Here is a 13,141-nt window from a genome sequence, read left to right as displayed (position 1 = left end):
ATGATGTGAGTAGCATCTTCTATTGTCCTGCATTCCGCACAATTTTGTGAATCGCTCTTTCGCATTAAAAAAGCAAAGCTATTAAGTGGAATCTAAAACTGCCAGAGATTTGTACAAGCTGGTCAATCTGGGAATTGGGCGTCGTTAAGTTTGTAATTAGGATTTAGTTTTGTAACAATGGGGGTGACATTATCAAGTATGATAAAACCCCTTTTTTATTAAATAAAGATTTAAAAAAAAAAAAAAAAAAAAAATTGCTATTGTACGAAATTCCTACAGATGCATGTCCTATGGTTAGTTGGCCTATTTTTAGAACGCCGAAAGGACAATACTGCTAATGTACGAAAATAGTATCGACATTTTTCCTACGTTTAGGTGACCTAAGTTTAAAATTTATTAATTACGAAATTTCGAAAGATGTTTGTCGTATGTCCAAGAATCCCGTAGAAACATATTAAAAATACAAATTTATAAAGATTTTCAAGTTTTATTCTAGCTTGTTATGTCCTATGGGAAACTATTACCGAACCCTACAAGTTCCTACACTGAACATGAAGTAGATATGGTAATTTTCTTCGAAAAATAATCATTAGGATTTTAGGAAGTAGCAATTTTAAGAACTAGATATATCGAATTTCGAAGTATTGGTGTAAGGCATTTTGGACAAAGGAATATTGAATTTCGAAAATGAGATCGGTCGATTAAAAGTGTAGTAGGACTAGGGTTGCCAACCGTACTATATAATATAGTACTGTACTATATTTTGGCCCAGCGTACTATATTCTATATGACAAAGATATAGTACGCAAAAGTACTATATTTTTGGGGTCCTTGCTAGTGGCGAATTTACACTAGGATCAAACCGCCAGGGGCGGCGTTTTTATAATAAAAAAAATTTCGCGCTCGCTACGCTCGCGCTTTCATTTCTACCTGACATCCATTGTACATTTCATTACTTCGTTCTGACATGAACTTATTACAGTTACAAATATATAAAGCCACCGTTGTTTGCAAACATTTGTCTTTTTAACCCCCGACGCAAAAACGACGGGCTGTTATAAGTTTGACGTGTCTGTCTGTCTGTCTGTTTGTCTGTCTGTGTGTGTGTTTGTCTGTGGCATCGTAACTCCCGAACGGATGAACCGATTTAGATTTAGTTTTTTTTTTTGTCTGAAAGCTCAGTTAGTCGGGAGTGTTCTTAGCCATGTTTTATGCAAATCGGTCTACTACGTCGCGGTCGGGGGTTTTTTCAAAATTTTAATTTTGTGGTTAGGTTAGGTTATTCCACGGTATATTAAATAACAGCATTTCTTAAGACAGCTTCGATTTGAATCCATTGGTATTATAATATTATGATAGTTTTTAAAGCCTATCATATTAACAGCATCGTCTTTAAGCAAACTAGTATCCCATAATTACTTCACAGCTCATTGATTCTGTGATATTTAGCATCAAAGTTGAACTAGGACCAAAACTGGTTCTTTGATCAAAACTTTTGCCTTAATTAGTTTAAAATTAAAATCGCTCTTGCAAGTTTAAATTTCATAAAATGTCTAGATTTCATGTAAGTATGTAAGATCCTTCACCAAAACAAAATACAAATAGGGTAATAGGGGCCTTTTCGCAAAACCATTTATGGACGAGTTTCATTTGCCATGCCAACCAACATTTCGCCGAAGTTTCATTTTAACAATTTAACATTTAGCAACTTTTCAATTGGTAGAATATTGTAAAGCAGATTATTAAAATCCATCTAAACTTTTACCAGACATATCATTTGTCAAATGCTTCACTTGCTGAAACAACTCTTGGACAAATAACGTTTCGCAACGAAACATTAGGCAAGTTACAAATAATTTCTAACATCATCCACAAGTTTGCTTTTAAAAAAAGGCCAAATGTTAAGTTAGTGAACGTGAGCTTGGCAAATAAAACAATTATGATAAGTTGGGAAATGAACATTCGGCAGAATAAAATTCCGCGAAACTTGAGTTGGGAAGCGATATTCGGTCGTTTTACAATTTTCGACGACAAAATAAGAGAACCAATACAACACAAAACTTGTTAAAATCGACGAAAACCGAGTGGAGCCCCTTACAGTGGGCAGAAAAAACGATTTCTACGACTCGGTTATCGATTATCTGTTCCGTACTATATTTTATTTCGGTGTACTATATTTTATAGATGGAATTTTCTAAAATACTATATTTCCCTAAAAAAAAGTTGGCAACCCTAAGTAGGACATGCATCTTTATTAGGAATTTCGTACAGAAGCAATTTTGAGTTTCGATATCATGTCTTTCGGAATTTCGTACTTCGGTCATGTGATTTTCGACATTGTGCTACGTACCCACTTTGCTCTTTAGCTTCTAAAACAACCTTTATTATGAATCGTAGGACCAGATTTTGCAAGGTTGTTGTCTAACTCTTAACAGAATATACCGATTTAATTATCGATCTTATAAATTAAACGAAAGGCTTGAGAAATGAGAGCTACAGCGAAACAGCTGAAGTTAAAGTAGTTCATGTCATGATGTCACAAGACCAAAGAATCACAAGACTCGCAAAACAGTCTACAATTTAATCCTGATGTAGAGACGGATTCTAAAATCCTGAGGTGTAGTGAAGGATTCAAATGTTAGCGCCAAAGTTGGAAATTAATTTGCTGATATGTGACATACTGCTTTCCACATCGCCCATGAGGAAATTATTCTTGCAAAATATTATTTTCAGTACAGATGGTGTTTTTTTTACGCACTAGTGCGAGAAGTGGTTCATTATATGCCAGGTCGAAACTTCGGAGGCTCATCTGTACTGAAAAACGTCGTACGATATACGTGCGAAAAGGAAATAACGTAACTCGTGTCGATTTAGTGTTATTGCATGCCTGCATACTGATACGAAATGAGCTATTTTACCGCCCTAGGGCAGTAAAGTGAATACCTACGTGGGGTCTTCCACGACCTGTCAAAAATTACAAGATGGCGGATGAATGTTCGAAATGTCAGCGTTGCATTGAATTACCTCAATACATTTAGGGCCACTTGCACCAACGAAAATGGAGGGTTAACCCACTCTAGTTCGGGTACTTGAATCAGTCAACCAAATAGAAAATCAAGACTCCCTCTAGTCTTACCAATTGAACCACTGGGAATTTTCTTCCCAATAGACTTACTGATTGTAAGACTTTGCTTTTTTGTACAAAACCAGACGCGAACTGTTTCCACGGAGCCCCGCTGCGGGGCTCCTATTTCTGCACTGTTTGCCCTTCGGGCATCTAAAGATACCTAACCTACCTCTTGTCTGGCTTTACTATCAGTAAGTCTATTGGGAAGAAAATTCCCAGTAGTTCAACTGGTAAAACTACGCGGTAAGACTAGAGGGAGCCTAAAATCAAGTGAAACTAACCGAATACGAACCATAAATCGGATTCCTAAGGTTTTTCGAATTTCGCATCTTAGGCGTTAACGTTTGAAATTCACTAGCCTGACCAAATATGTGACTAGTGACACAGATTTAAAATGATATGTGACTATGACACAGATTTAATATGACTACGCGCCATATTGCGGAATTTCATAAGAACTATTTTCTTCACACTAAACTGAACTGTCACCCCATAATAATAGCGCCCTCCTGAAAATAGTCATATATTTCGCATTTCATTTCATTCAGGAATTTCAGGATCCTCGAAAGAAATAATATGATTCCGGCGCAGTCTTCGCAATTAGGTACTTTTGTGAGTATATCCTTTGACATTTTCTTCAAAGAAAATACTGTGTAATTTCATACAAAAACGTAACTTAACGTGAACGTTTAGGAGTAGGTAGGTATTTCTATATAATTGTACCCAATTAACCTCTTGTATACGTCCGGTGTCTGGCGTAGTCTGCGTAGTGACCCTGCCTGCCGATGGTCTAGTCTGGTCTCGGGTTCGAATCCCGGTAAGGGCATTTAAATGTATTTATTTATTTATTGTTCAGAACACATACAGTCATACATCAAATACATAGGTAGCAAACAGGGATAAAAGACCTGCACGGGAATTATGGTTGCGCGATAGACGATAAAATATCAGGCCGTCCCTATCGCACTTACTAATAGTGCGATAGGGACGGCCTGCTATTTTATCGTCTATCGCGCGACCATGCTTGCCGTGCTGGAGGTTCATAAATGTTTTAAAAAGTAAGGTATACATCAAAAACATGCGAAAGCGGAAATACTTAAATGTGTGATGAACACGGAATATTTGTTCTCGAGTCAAACACGTACGCGATTGTCTCGTTTAAAAATTTAATTAAGTATATAGGTGTTATGCATATGCTCTTAATCGTACCGGTCTACCTCCTGCTCCTGAGACTGATATTTAGTGGCTCATAGGGAATTCCAATTGTTCTATTATACGCCTGCCATTCTTTTGTATGGACTCTGGGGAATTCGAACCACTTAGAGCAGGCTCCAAGGAGATGTTCGTTTCATTTGCAAAAATAGCGGACCTCAATCTGACTTCTGATATATATTGTATAGATCCCAGACATCCTATAAACAGATGTTGCCAACCAGTTTTGTGGTCCCTGTTCCCCCCACCCCGGCAATTAAAGATGGCATACAAAGAAATAAAAAAAATCATCAAACCACGCCGTGTGGGGTATCAAATGAAAGGGCTTATTGAGCAGTTCACGAATATATAGCACACTATAACGTCTATAACATTTCTTACATTTTCTCCGAGATTTTTTAACCGTCGCCTCATATCTCAAGAAGGACGGTTATCAAGTCGTCTGTATGTTTTTTTTTTATTTTTTATGTTTGTTCCTCGATATCTCCGTCGTTCCTGGACCGATTTTGAAAATTTTGTTTTTGATTGAATGTATATACATACAGATTGGTCCCATTTTTCTCAGAACTCAGTTCTGATGATGGGACCCTGGAGAAATCGAGGGAACTCCTCAAATCTGAAAGGCATACATATGGTGATTTTTGTGTTAATAAAGGAACAGCATTCATTTAGGTACGGAACAGTGACATTTGGTGCAGTGGAACTGCTGATGATGGCCAGAACGGAACTCTTCAAATCTGAACGGCACGCTTATAGTGACTTGGGTATTTTTATACGAACAGCATGCACTTTCGTACAGAACAGTGACATTTGGTGCAGTGGAATTTCTGATGATGGTCAGAACCGAACTCCTCAAATCTGAACGGCACGCTTATAGTGACTTTGGTATTTTTATAAGAACAGCATGCACTTTCGTCCAGAACAGTGACATTTGGTGCAGTGGAACTGCTGATGATGGCCAGAACCAAACTCCTCAAATCTGAACGGCACGCTTATAGTGACTTTGCCATTTTTATAAGAACAGCATGCACTTTCGTCCAGAACAGTGACATTTGATGCAGTGGAATTTCTGATGATGGTCAGAACCGAACTCCTCAAATCTGAACGGCACGCTTATAGTGACTTTGGTATTTTTATAAGAACATCATGCACTTTCGTTCAGAACAGTGACATTTGGTGCAGTGGAACTGCTGATGATGGCCAGAACCAAACTCCTCAAATCTGAACGGCACGCTTATAGTGACTTTGCCATTTTTATAAGAACAGCATGCACTTTCATCCAGAACAGTGACATTTGGTGCAGTGGAATTTCTGATGATGGTCAGAACCGAACTCCTCAAATCTGAACGGCATACTTATAGTGACTTTGGTATTTTTATAAGAACAGCATGCACTTTCGTCCAGAACAGTGACATTTGGTGCAGTGGAACTGCTGATGATGGCCAGAACCAAACTCCTCAAACCTGAACGGCACACTCATAGTGACTTTGGTATTTTTGTAAGAAAAGCATGCATTTAAGTTCAGAACAGTGACATTTATTTAGTTATGTTTGTTAAGCATATGTTTTGAAGTCAAAGTTTGTCAAGCTTCGATTTCTTATAATATAATCGGATTCATGAGGAATTGAGGAAACTCCTCAAACCTTAACGTTATACGTATATTCATTTGTGTTTCCATCTAATAATTAAAGCATTAAAAGCAGTTTTAAAAAATACTTACACATTTCTACATAATCCAACATTCGCAAGTAGCTTTCACCAGAACCCGAAAGGCGACGGTTTTTTTTTTCTTAAAAATTATTTAGATTTAGATTGAGAACTAATGCATATGTTTTTAATGAATTATTAATTTTTCTCAAACATGCAATGAAATATTGTCTTTACGTTCCTTAAAATGGGCTGGGAAGTATCGCTTTTTGGGCGCAACAACTCGAGAGGACTGTAAAGGGATTTCATATTATTTTTTAAGGCCTAGGCCTGCAAAGTAACTTTTTTTTATAAAATATTGTCCTTTAGAGCATTTTTTTTATTTCATTGTATGTTTGAGAAAAGCACTATACATGCCTCGGCGTGAAAACGGATTCCCGGCCTCGTATCCCTATCCGGCTTCGCTCGCACGCTCGCTCGGCCGTATATACCCACTTGGCCGGAAATCCTCATTTTCCCGGCCTCTGATGTAATGTACTATTAAATAACTAACAATAGTCCATTGTTTACAAACCAATAGTTCGTACAGTGAAAAAGTTGCATGGGGGGCGGGGGGAGCAATCAAAGATGGCGAATGAGGTCCGCTATTTTTGCAAACGGAACTCCACTGAGCCTCGTCTAACTGAAATTTTACCTACACACTTAATTAACATGCTGCTGACGGCAGGAATAAAAATACCTATTTTTGATCCAACAAGTAATATTTTTAAATAACAAGTATAATTTAAATATACAATAGGTACATAGATCAATAATATGTTGTAGACTACTGAACTGCACTCATAGTCAGTCATATAAATATCAATTTCCTTAAAATCATTTAGGTACTTCAGTTGATAAGTTATAAAAAATTTACCATCTACATATAAGACTTCATTAATAAGGTTCGATATATAAAGAAAAGACTAATGAGTACAACAGTAGAAACTATCACATCACAAGTAAACTTACTACTATCTAAAGTTAACATCTAATAAAGTAATATCACATTTCTGGAAATGTTCGTTTTCACTATGAAATAGTATGTTAAAACTAAAAATATGTATCATAAAAATGCAAATAAAATTATTAACATAAGGACGGTCACTGGGAAAATGATATATACAGACATTCTAGGGTGACAAACTGAAGTCAGAATAGATGAATCATCCTCATAAGATAACCCATCCTTTGTAGGTACTTCTACAATTACTAGTTCATCACTCAAAAACCCTATGTCAAATATACACTCTGTTTTATTAATACATACCTTTGATTCTGACATATTAGTGTACAGAAAAGTGGGTTTATAAATATCAAAAATCACATGTATATTATTTTTGACAAAGTCATTATCACTATAGAATATATAATAGTAATATCCATCTATTAATATATCATGGGTAACTTTTAAAGTAGTAGCTTTTCCAAAATATTTAGTACCATTACAAACAGCTTGGTATGGCAGTTCACGGTTTATAATAATGTTGTTATCATAACACTCATGTAAACTCATTTCAAAGCTAGACACAGACTTATCTTGTCCATCTGTGCTGTTGAATGCATTTCCACCATGATGAATTCCAGCATCAAGGACAGTTTTGGGCTGATGAACTGGCTTTGTATTTCTTTTAAATCGTAAACTATTTAACATTGTCATGTTACTATGTTTCAAATTACCTTCAACACTATCAGTCTTATTTATATCTTTTATTGCTTCAATATCTTCTCCCAGATTGTTTTGCTTCAAATTATTTTTAATTGGCACTGAAGATTTTGGGTATTCTTTCTTTTCACCAGGATTTGCCAAGGTGACTATGACATGTTCCTGATTATCAACATGAGGAGCATCTTTCTTGTATTTATTCCCTTCTAATATGCCACATGTATTAAGTATATTGTCACCTTTGACAACTAATATTTTAGATCCCTCATACCTGGAACAAGCTTCCAGTTCTACAGAAGCTCCTTTAAACAGGTAGAACCCCCAGTACTCCAGTGTGTCATCTGGAAGAGTCAAGGATTTCTTAAGTCTTATGTGTTTCTTGTTTTCTAAGGACAAGGCAGGTTTGCCAGTCATTTGGAATGCATTAAATGTAGTGTTCATTTTTAAGGAATGTGTTTTACAAAACACTGATGATTGTCCTTTGTGAATCTGGATGACATCTGAGTCAGATATCTTGTACATAACATCAGCATATTTCATATTTCTTAAATAAAGTGGTATGATTATGAGTATTGTAGGCAAAACTGTAGTCAGGAGACAAAATGTAACAACTCGGCAGGATCCATGCATTTTACTGCCACCTGGAAAAGATAAATGTATTTACATTTTCAGACCATCAATTAAACTGTTAACTGTAATATTTAACGCTTTGTTAATGTAACATTACTTTCCTATGTTGCTAAATATAAATAGGTAATATCATATGGTAATATGTCTTCATACAAAAAAATAGATGATTATTTTTAAAATCGGGACTTAATGACGTATGATGTGTAATAATCATGAAAGTTTAAATCAGTGTTAACAAGTTAAAATTTTTAGGGCTAGCCTAGGCCGAAGAGAGGTGGGAGGGAATGGGGGCTTATGATACTAGAGCTCCTCTTGGTAGCATTAACATTTTTTTCTAGATCTCAAGATAAAAATAAAACATGAAAAGTGGATGGCTTAATCTGCCATAGATCAAAATCAATAATCCTATTCCAAATAGTTGTGTGGCTTTGGAGAGTTTGAAATTTATTCCGAGTTTAGACTAGAATCATGAGATTTATATATTATTTAATTGGTTATTAGCCCTTGTTTGTTTATAAATAACAAGCACAAATAAATAATGAATGATTCTTTTAAACATGAACGTATTTACTTACTAAATCTCCATTAATCCAATGCAGGGATAATTTAACCAGGATAATGTTATGCCTAAATTGTACTAGTTGATATCTTATCTTAAACAATCAGTTTGTGAGATTGATCATCGTCTTCCGTTAACTTTTCACTGACACAGTAATAAAACTTGAACATTTTGTGAAGTAGGTATACTTTACATATACATATAACACAAGTATCGTTTACTCCTTATTTATTTACTCACTAGCTTTATTAATTTCAGATTGCTATCAAGTTTTTATTTGTACATTAAAATCTGGCGAATATTGAAATTACAAATTGCAGTGCAGTTTAGTTCGTTTTGTTGGAAATTGACGTGAAATGACAGCTACATAAAGCAACGGTCACACTGGCGGACAACCGGCGTAAATAGCTTTATTAAGAGAATTGTAATAATCGAGTAATTTCTTTTTTAGTACAGATGGTGTTTTTTTTACGCACTAGTGCGAGAAGTGGTTCATTATATGGCAGGTCGACACTTCGGAGGTCCATCTGTACTGAAAAACGTCGTTCGATACACGTGCGAAAAGGGAATTCGTAACTCGTGTCGATTTAAAACACTCCCTTCGGTCGTGTTTTAATTTATCGCAACTCGTTTCGAACTTCCTCTTTTTCGCACTTGTATCGAAATGTACTATTTCAGTACACATGATGTTTTTTCCCGCACTAGTTCGCAAAGTAGTACATTTCCTGTCAGGTCGAAACTTCAAAGTCCATACTTCAAAGGGTCATGTACTGAAAAACATCGTACGATACACGTGCGAAAAGGAAGTTTGTAACTCGTGTCTCCTTTTGGTCGCGTTTTAATGTATCGCCACTCGCTTCGGAACATCCTCTTTTCCGCACTTGTATCGCAATCACCTTTTATTTAGGGTTCCGTAGTCAACTAGGAACCCTTATAGTTTCGCCATGTCTGTCTGTCTGTCCGTCCGTCCGTCCGTCCGTCCGCGGATAATCTCAGTAACCGTTAGCACTAGAAAGCTGAAATTTGGTACCCCAACAAAGTGCAAAAATAAAAAATAGAAAAAAATGTTTTATTAGGGTACCCCCCCTACATGTAAAGTGGGGGCTGATATTTTTTTTCATTCCAACCCCAACGTGTGATATATTGTTGGATAGGTATTTAAAAATGAATAAAGCTCGGAACACACTACGCGGACGTCCGTCGTGAATCGACCGCGGACGGGGATCTGGACAATGGAAATTACACATAACCGTGCAAACTATCGGTCGACGGACGCGGTCGTGGCCTTGAGCGCACGGACGTCCGATCGAAATCTGGCTCGCTGGATGTTTTGTTCCGTGCACACTGTTCGGTCGCGGTCGCGGTCGTTTTACGACGGACGTCCGCGTAGTATGTTCCTAGCTTAAGGGTTTACTAAGATCGTTTTTAGGGTTCCGTACCAAAAAGGTACAACAGGAACCCTTATGGTGCGACTCTGTCCGTCTGTCTGTCCGTCTGTCACATTCCTAAATATCTCGAGAACTACTAATGCTATCAACTTGAAATTTGGAATAGTTGTGAACATTGTAAACCTCTACAAATAGAAAGTATAATTTTTTTAAATATATTAATTTTAATTGTAGAAAATGGCCAAAATGAAAGGGGGGCAAACTGTAAATTTCAAGTTACTAGGTCAAGTGGGGTATCGTTGGAAAGAGCTCAAATTGAACGTAAATAAGCTATTTTTTATAATTTTTTTGTTGTGGAAAAAAAAAGAATTTTGAAGGAAAATGTAAAAAAAAATACCGTTCCCCCCCCCCTTATCTCCGAAGTTTACCAACGAAAAGTTATGAAAATTTTAGTAAACATTGGTTTTATGCTATATATTACAGGAAAAATATAATCGTGTTTGTATTTTGAATACTTACTTTTTTTTTAATTCACAAAAAACTTTTCAGATTTTTACTTTCAATTTACCCACCCTTGCGGATGTATATCGTACTTCAAATTAATACGAGATGTTACGTAAACCATCTTCTGTCTAATAAAGTAAAAACTGTTTAAATCGGTTAACATTATAAAGAATTATCCCTGAAAAACCAGGTCGCGCAAATTAGTTAGCAAATTGACCGGGAGATGGCGCTATACACTATAATACTCATTAGTGCCTATACTTTTGTCTTCTAGTCAAGTCATTAGAGTTATATGAAAATATGAGATTATTTTTACTAGGTAGTTTGAAAGAAAGTTTGTACGGAACCCTCGGTGGGCCAGTCCGACTCGCACTTGGCCGGTTTTTTTGATAATATTAATACTTTCGGAAATAATCGCTCCTAAAGACAAAAAAAAGTGGGTCCCCCCCTTTAACTTTTGAACCATATATTTAAAAATTATGAAAAAAATCACAAAACTAGAACTTTATAAAGACTTTCTAGGAAAATTGTTTTCGACTTGATAGGTTTAGTAGTTTTTGAGAAAAATAAGGAAAACTACGAAACCCTACACTGAGCGTGGCCCGACACGCTCTTGGCCGGTTTTTTAGGGTTCCGTAGTCAACTAGGAACCCTTATAGTTTCGCCATGTCTGTCTGTCCGTCCGTCCGTCCGTCCGTCCGCGGATAATCTCAGTAACCGTTAGCACTATAAAGCTGAAATTTGGTACCAATATGTACATCAATCACGCCGACAAAGTGCAAAAATAAAAAATGAAAAAAAATGTTTAATTAGAATTAGGGTAGGTCCCCTACATGTAAAGTGGGGGTGGATTTTTTTTTTCATTCCAACCCCAACGTGTGATATATTGTTGGATAGGTATTTAAAAATGAATAAGGGTTTACTCAGATCGTTTTTTGATAATATTAATATTTTCGGAAATAATCGCTCCTAAAGGAAATAAAAGTGCGTCCCCCTCCCTCTAACTTTTGAACCATATGTTTAAAAAATATGAAAAAAAATCACAAAAGTAGAACTTTATAAAGTAGGAAAATTATTTTGAATTTGATAGAGAAAAATACGGAAAACTACGGAACCCTACACTGAGCGTGGCCCGACACGCTCCTGGCCGGTTTTTTAAATTTATTTATTCAATAAATTAAAAATAAAAGAAAAATTACACTTTTTTTACACAAGACCCATCGTTGGCAAAACCTTGAGGAGGTATTATTGAACTTCCCATCAGCACACAGCTGATGGGAAGTTCATATTACTTAACTATATCTATTATATCTAATTATAATACTATTATATCTAATTATAATACTATTATATCTAAATATAATACTAGTTAGTATTCTTAGTACATATGGCTTAAGTCGTTAGATTGTAACAAATGCGTATTAATACATTTTTTTTTCTATTTTCAGTACATATGGTGTTACTTTATCTCACTATTGCGAGAAGTGGACGAAGTGATCCTTTACAAAGTCTGTTCGGAAAGAGAATAGTCGTGAAATGTATGGAGTCCAATACATTATATTTACATACAGATGACATACTTACAGTATATTTTTCTTTCTTACTAAAGTAACAAAAGAATTCTGTATCAAAATGTAAATGTAATATATGTATCATATGTATGTAAATGTTATCAAAATGTATGGTATATTTAAAAAATATCAAGTAAAGCAGTGACCTAAATAATGGACTAATAATGGACTTACCATTTTCCCTATTTTGTATTGCAGCGTATTGATATTCATAGTTATGATACATTTTTGAAAATCTAATAACACTGTCTCTTATTAATCGTTTAAGTTGACTATTAAATTACATAGGTGAATAATATGGAAATTGGTCTACGTTTGCAACCAGACACGCTGGTTACAAATCGGTTTATCTTATCAGACTGACTTGAGACTTGTTAAATAATAAATATACATTAGTAACGCAGTAAAACTCGCTAAGAACTAGATTGTTGCGTCATTGGTGCCCTGCCGCCCGTCCTGATATTAAATGTTTACATGTATTAATAAACTTCTACTTAGAAAATAAATTCGCTTAATTTGATGACGACTGATGAGACTTCTGACGGATTAGATAAGCAATTAGTTTATTATATGAATGAAGACACATATGCGCGTTACTGTTGTTTGATGTTTACAACAATTACAACGTTGTGTTTTTAGGGTTCCGTAGTCAACTTAAGTTACTTACTAAGATCGTTTTTTGATAATTCAAAAAATTTAAAATTGTTTATTTCAAAAAATACACATAGAATATGATACAGAGGATGGTGCTACCCTGTAAGCAACAAATGCCCGTGTTGGGTAACGCCGCTCTTCCCT

General features: G+C 35.7%; 1 protein-coding gene across 2 annotated transcripts; it reads right to left on the bottom strand.

Moving 5' to 3' along the window:
• Positions 1–6,443: 6,443 nt before the first annotated feature.
• LOC125227362 lies at positions 6,444–12,758 on the bottom strand. 2 transcript variants are annotated; one of them, XM_048131660.1, is made up of 2 exons: positions 8,897–9,337; positions 6,444–8,332 (listed from the first exon to the last, which is right to left on the bottom strand). In XM_048131660.1, the coding sequence occupies exon 2, from the start codon at positions 8,319–8,321 to the stop codon at positions 7,092–7,094; it is 1,230 nt and encodes a 409-aa protein (XP_047987617.1). In that variant the 5' UTR covers positions 8,322–8,332; positions 8,897–9,337; the 3' UTR covers positions 6,444–7,091. The 2 variants fall into 2 exon arrangements, with proteins under 2 accessions (XP_047987617.1, XP_047987616.1); XM_048131659.1 differs by lacking the exon at positions 8,897–9,337 and adding an exon at positions 12,518–12,758 and having other exon boundaries at positions 6,445–8,332.
• Positions 12,759–13,141: the final 383 nt, after the last annotated feature.

The sequence above is a fragment of the Leguminivora glycinivorella genome, chromosome 6 (genome assembly GCF_023078275.1).
Source record: "Leguminivora glycinivorella isolate SPB_JAAS2020 chromosome 6, LegGlyc_1.1, whole genome shotgun sequence".
In the NCBI taxonomy this organism is placed as follows: domain Eukaryota; kingdom Metazoa; phylum Arthropoda; class Insecta; order Lepidoptera; family Tortricidae; genus Leguminivora; species Leguminivora glycinivorella.
This window is presented reverse-complemented; position numbering and strand designations above follow the sequence as displayed.

What these genes read in the sequence shown, in the direction of transcription:
- LOC125227362 (XM_048131659.1), bottom strand. Translation starts at nt 12,569, where the DNA reads ATGTATCATAACTATGAATATCAATACGCTGCAATACAAAATAGGGAA. An exon ending in AATACAAAATAGGGAAAATG is followed by an intron (nt 8,333 to 12,517) that starts GTAAGTCCATTA and finishes TATCTTTTCCAG; the next exon opens with GTGGCAGTAAAATGCATGGA.